This window comes from Epinephelus moara, chromosome 18 (genome assembly GCF_006386435.1).
Source record: "Epinephelus moara isolate mb chromosome 18, YSFRI_EMoa_1.0, whole genome shotgun sequence".
Lineage (NCBI taxonomy): Eukaryota > Metazoa > Chordata > Actinopteri > Perciformes > Serranidae > Epinephelus > Epinephelus moara.
In genome coordinates, this window is record NC_065523.1 from 3,009,233 (window position 1) to 3,015,376 (window position 6,144).

Here is a 6,144-nt window from a genome sequence, read left to right on the forward strand (position 1 = left end):
CTAACTCGGCTTCTTCTCCGGAGCCTTTGTGCTCCACTGTCTCTCAGATTAACTCATATCGCAGTGGTGCCTGGATAGTGTGACATGTGTGGTTGTGCTGCTGCCGTGGTCCTGCCAGATGCCTCCTGCTGCTGCTGTTATCATTAGTCATACTTCTGCTGTTATCATACACATATTATTGTCACATATGTATACAATCAGACATTTTTATATACTTTAAACATATTGTACCACAATAACCAGAATTATAATTATAATATAATTATAATATCATTACTTTCATTAATGTTGTTGTAGGCTACTGTCATTACCGTCTGTCCTGCATCTCTCTCTGTCTCTGTCTCTGTCTCTGTCTCTCTGTCTGTCTCTCTCTCTCTCTGTCTCATTGTGTCATACGGATTACTGTTAATTTATTATGTTGATCTGTTCTGTACGCCATCTATTGCACGTCTGTCCGTCCTGGAAGAGGGATCCCTCCTCAGTTGCTCTTCCTGAGGTTTCTACCGTTTTTTTCCCCCGTTAAAGGTTTTTTTTGGGGGGAGTTTTTCCTTATCCGCTGCGACGGTCCTAAGGACAGAGGGATGTCGTATGCTGTAAAGCCCTGTGAGGCAAATTGTGATTTGTGATATTGGGCTTTATAAATAAAATTGATTGATTGATTGATTGATTGATTGAATTGACTTTGTCATTATGGGGCACTGAGCGTAGATTAATGTGAAAAAAAAAAGAATTTAAATGATTGTAGCATCAGGCTGCAACATAACAAAAGTGAAGGGGGTCTGAATACTTTCTGAATGCACTGAATCTACTATGTAATGTCATGTCATGCTCTCCTTTGTTGTTAAGGTTTGTCCAGGGCACCAATGCAGATGCTCCATATGCCTTCTACCACTGGCAGTACATTGATATTTTCAACTACTTCACACACAACCTGGTGACCATTCCTCCTGCTGTGTGGACCAATGCTGCACATAAACATGGAGTCATTGTTCTTGGTGAGTGAAAAGGCCGAATATAGCAGAACCAGGCCCAATTTAGTAATGCTGGATATTATCATTTGATATAGAATTTGATGCACAAATATTTCAGTACTGTCTTAATCAGGCTTTCTGTCGTCATGTTTAAAATGTTCCATTTCCCAGGGACTTTGATCACTGAGTGGACTGATGGAGCCGCAGTGTGCGAGGCCTTCCTAAAAGATGAGGAGTCATACCGGGCAGTGGCTGATAAACTAGTCCAGATCAGCCACTGCTACGGCTTCGATGGCTGGCTCATTAACATAGAGAACTCCCTCAGTGTGAGTGATACTTCTAAACTGGCCATCACTTTACTTACACTGATATTCTGTGCCCATAAATAAGCCATACACTGAGATACTCAGTTATGATTTTGATTTTCTAAATCAAAATTTGGAGGTCATAAGTTAAAAATTAAATTTACCAAGTCAAATTATAATTTACGACGTCTAAAAATAATAACATGCTTAGTTTTTACTTAATATGAGTACTTTTATTTTTTTTATACCTAACTCTCCAGCATAGATAGGGTTTCTTCTTAACTCCACTGTCAATTTGATTTCCTGTTAATCATACATTTCTGTACTTTGTACAGCCTTAATGTGCCCCTTATTTGGATGACAGCCACTTTGTGTCATTTATTTGCTTAGCACAGCCTCTAAATTCATGAAAGCAATGTGGTTTGCCTTCTCTTAATGTAAAAATAAAGTATGTGTAGCTTTTATAAGAACAAATGGGCTATTGCTCAAAGGCAAAAGAATTCTATTACAGTGCACTAGTACAATTAGAATTAAACAAATTAATATTCCTAGCAACTCCATTTTGAGACCTGTAGACAGATCCCAGCTCATCCACATTAACTTGCAATTTTTACTTCTTTGTACAAATATTTTGAGGATGAAATATACTGAATTTTGTGATCCCTGTCTATTTGTCCAACACTACCAGCAGGTCAAAAATGTCACTCTACCTGTGAAGTATTTCACCATCTGAATATATATATATATATATATATATATATATGTGTGTGTGTGTGTGTGTATATATATATATATATATATATATATGTATGTATATATATGTGTATATATATATGTATGTATGTATGTATGTATGTGTATATATATACAGTGGTGTGAAAAAGTGTTTGTCCCCTTCCTGATTTCTTACTTTTTTGCATGTTTTCCACACTTAAATGTTTCAGATCATCAAACAAATTTAAACATTAGTCAAAGATAACACAAGTAAACACAAAATGCAGTTTTTAAATGAAGGGTTTTATTAATGAGGAAGAAAAAAATCCAAAGCTACATGGCCCTGTGTGAAAAAGTGTTTGCCCCCCAGCTCCTGTTAAAACATAACTGTGGTTGATCACACCTGAGTTCAATTTCTGTAGCCACACCCAGGCCTGATTACTGCACACCTGTTCCCAATCTAGAACTCACTTAAATAGGACCTACCTGACAAAGTGAAGTAGACCAAAAGATCCTCAAAAGCTACAGACATCATGCCGAGATCCAAAGAAATTCAGGAACAAATGAGAAGTAATTGAAATCTATCAGTCTGGAAAAGGTTATAAAGCCATTTCTAAAGCTTTGAGACTCCAGCGAGCCACAGTGAGAGCCATTATCCACAAATGGCGAAAACACGGAACAGTGGTGAACTTTCCCAGGAGTGGCCGGCAGACCAAAATTACCCCAAGAGCGCAGCGACGACTCATCCAAGAGGTGACAAAAGACCCCACAACAACATCTAATGAACTGCAGGCATCACTTGCCTCAGTTAAGGTCAGTGTTCATGACTCCACCATAAGAAAGAGACTGGGCAAAAATGGCCTGCATGGCAGAGTTCCAAGACGAAAACCACTGCTAAGCAAAAAGAACATTAAGGCTCGTCTCATTTTTGCCAGGAAACATCTTGATGATCCCCAAGACTTTTGGGAAAATATTCTGTGGACTGACAAAAGTTGAACTTTTTGGAAGGTCTGTGTCCCATTACATCTGGTGTAAAAGTAACACTGCATTTCAGAAAAAGAACATCATACCAACAGTAAAATATGGTGGTGGCAGTGTGATGGTCTGGGGCTGTTTTGCTGCTTCAGGACCTGGAAGACTTGCTGTGATAAATGGAAGCATGAATTCTGTTGTCTACCAAAAAATCCTGAAGGTGAATGTCCGGCCATCTGTTCGTGACCTCAAGCTGAAGCGAACTTGGGTTCTACAGCAGGACAATTATCCAAAACACAACAGCAAGTCCACCTCTGAATGGCTGAAGAAAAACAANGTAAGAAATCAGGAAGGGGGCAAACACTTTTTCACACCACTGTGTATATATATGTGTATGTATATATATATATATATATATATACTTATATCATAGTTGTTGAATGGACTGCCATTAAATGTGGTACACAGACATTCAGGATAGGATTAATTGCAATGGCTTTGGTGACGCTTTGACTTTTCATCTAGCGACACCATTGGGTCATATTTTAATGTGTCCATTACTTGAGTTTACGACCAAATACTTGCAGAACTAATGACATGCCCTTCAGCCTCAGGCGGAGATTGTGTTCACTGATGATTATCAAATGTTAGCATGCTCAACGTCACGCATTTTGTCGTGGCTTTCTCTTTAACATCTTGATATTTACCATGCTAACTGAAGCATGAAATGTCCTGCGTGTTCTGTCCCCTGCTGGCAGACGGATGCAGTGAAGAACACACCTTTGTTCCTGCGCTATCTGGCAGACCAGATGCACGAGCGACTGTCTGGCAGCCTGGTCCTGTGGTACGACAGTGTGATCGAGAACGGACGGCTAACATGGCAAAATGAACTCAACCAGTCCAACAGGTAGAGACATCGGTTCCTTTATGGTTTGAAAACTTAAAGTGAAACAGACAACTCCAATTTTTCCAAGTGGTATTATTATTGGTGTCAGTGTTGCAAGTTTTCTTTTCTGTTTTCCTCTGAGCCTTGCCTGCTCTGAGGCTCTTTTTCTTTTGCCGGGTAGAGTTTCCACAGTTTCTTTCATTGTTCCTTTGTCTGCAATTTCCAATACTGGGGATAGTAACTGCAGTACTTTCACTGATACTGTTTGGTAACCAGGGATAGCCACTGGGAAATACAAAAGCGCTATCCTCTTCCCAAAGGTTGACACCCTTCTTTCGTGTTGTAAATCTAGCCTTCATTTTCCCGGGAGATTGTAGCCAGTGGCAGACAGAATTGCATTGTGAAAGCGAGGCCTATGAGTAACCAGTCTAAACACTGATGGTGTCATTATTCTGTAAGAAAGGACGGTACACCAATGTAAGTGGGATAGAAAGCCACAAAATGTCCACAGGCTGAGATCAATGCATAAATAGTCTATTTATTGAAGACATCTGTGGTACAGCCCTGCGCGGGACTGTTTTCTTCAACCCGCTCCTGCCCGCTCCCGCTGAATTTCTGACCATTACCGCCCACAACCGCAACGTGTGTATTACACTCCCGCCCGCTCCCGCAATGTGTATGTCCACTCCCACCTGCACCCGCAAAACTCTGAGAATTTCTGCCCGCACAATAATAGAGATTGATGATTTTGTGTCTTCTCCCGTCCCGCAGGAGAAAACACGTCATACCATATTATAGGCTAGGTTTTTCATCATGGCAAATGTAGTGCTTGCTCTTCTGGCTTTTTTCTCTCTGCCTACTATCAGCTAACTTGAAGTGGTTGGGAAGAGTAGGCATCCCATTGAATACGGGGAAGACTGTACTACTCTCATTACTTGCTTCCCAGAAAAAGCACCGGCTGGGATACCATTTTTTTCAAGATCTGTCCCACCCGGACCATGCATTGTACTGATGATGCCATTTTGCCTCACTTTGTTGTATTATTTAGTGCATATGACTGGTTGCTATTGCTTTATTCTTATCCCCCAAGTCCTAGCAGTCCAAGGAATAGGCATAGTTCTATTCAACCAGTACCTACACACCCAGTGAGGAAGAAATGTTTTATTTTTCTTTTGCTTTTATTGTCTGGTAATATTGAACTCAACCCCGGCCCTGATATAAACTGTTTGAGTACTCCATTTGATTTTAAATCCAGATCAGGGCTTGGTGTTGTACACCTAAACGTCAGAAGTCTATTGCCAAAACTTGACCTAGTTAAAATCTGGGTTAGATCGACTGATACTGACATTCTTGTCCTATCTGAAACTTGGCTAAAGAAATCCATCACAGACAAAGACATTGCTATTAAAGGTTACAATGTTTATCGTTGTGACTGTCCCAGAAAAGGTGGTGGCATAGCAATATATGTCAGACAGAAATTTCATGTTACTGTTCAATCATCTCTTTCCCTCAGCAGTCAATTTGAATTTCTTGCTCTGAAGTTGGAGCTTCTAAATGGCCACTTTCTCACCATCGTAGGCTGCTATAGACCGCCCTCTGCTAGTAGTGAGACTTTATCATGATTGAATAAACAGCTTTCGACTTTAGACTTCAATGAGATTCTTCTCACAGGAGATCTGAACTGGGATTGGTTATCTTCTGTTTCTGATAGTTTTAAATCTATGAGTGATTCTTTTAACCTAACACAAATAGTTAACGGGTCAGCACGCCCAAACCTTAAATGTCCACAGAAATCCTCTCCTTGATTTATTCTTAACTAATTCTCCTCATAAATATTCAGATATTGGTATTTTTGCAAATGATATGAGCGATCATTGTGTTATAGCCACTATCAGACGAGCTAAGCTCCCAAAAGCAAGGCCACTTATTATTCTAAAACGTGANGTATTTTTGCAAATGATATGAGCGATCATTGTGTTATAGCCACTATCAGACGAGCTAAGCTCCCAAAAGCAAGGCCACGTATTATTCTAAAACGTGATTATAAACATTTTTGTGAGCAGGGTTTTCATCATGATTTATGGCACTTTGATTTGTCCAAGATCTCACTTTTTAATGATGTAGAGCTGGCCTGGAAGTACTTTTATGATGCTCTTAGTATTATTATAAATAAACATGCCCCCCTCCGCAAATTTAGAGTGAAGGGTAGAAATAATCCTTGGTTCTCCCCTGAGTTGTCCAGTCTCCTTAAAGCAAGGGATGATGCCTGGGCTAAGGCCAGAAAATCTAAATTCCA

At 40.0% G+C, this 6,144-nt stretch overlaps 1 protein-coding gene across 5 annotated transcripts in view; it reads left to right on the forward strand.

Annotated features, from left to right (window-relative positions):
• Nucleotides 1-6,144, forward strand: part of engase (endo-beta-N-acetylglucosaminidase) — a 52,095-nt gene that overhangs the window by 19,673 nt on the left and 26,278 nt on the right. For all 5 annotated transcript variants that reach the window (XM_050070245.1, XM_050070246.1, XM_050070242.1 and 2 more), the window contains 3 exons: nt 847-995; nt 1,143-1,297; nt 3,721-3,869. In XM_050070245.1, coding sequence (XP_049926202.1) covers nt 847-995; nt 1,143-1,297; nt 3,721-3,869 — 453 coding nt within the window. The remainder of the gene's footprint in view (nt 1-846; nt 996-1,142; nt 1,298-3,720; nt 3,870-6,144) is intronic.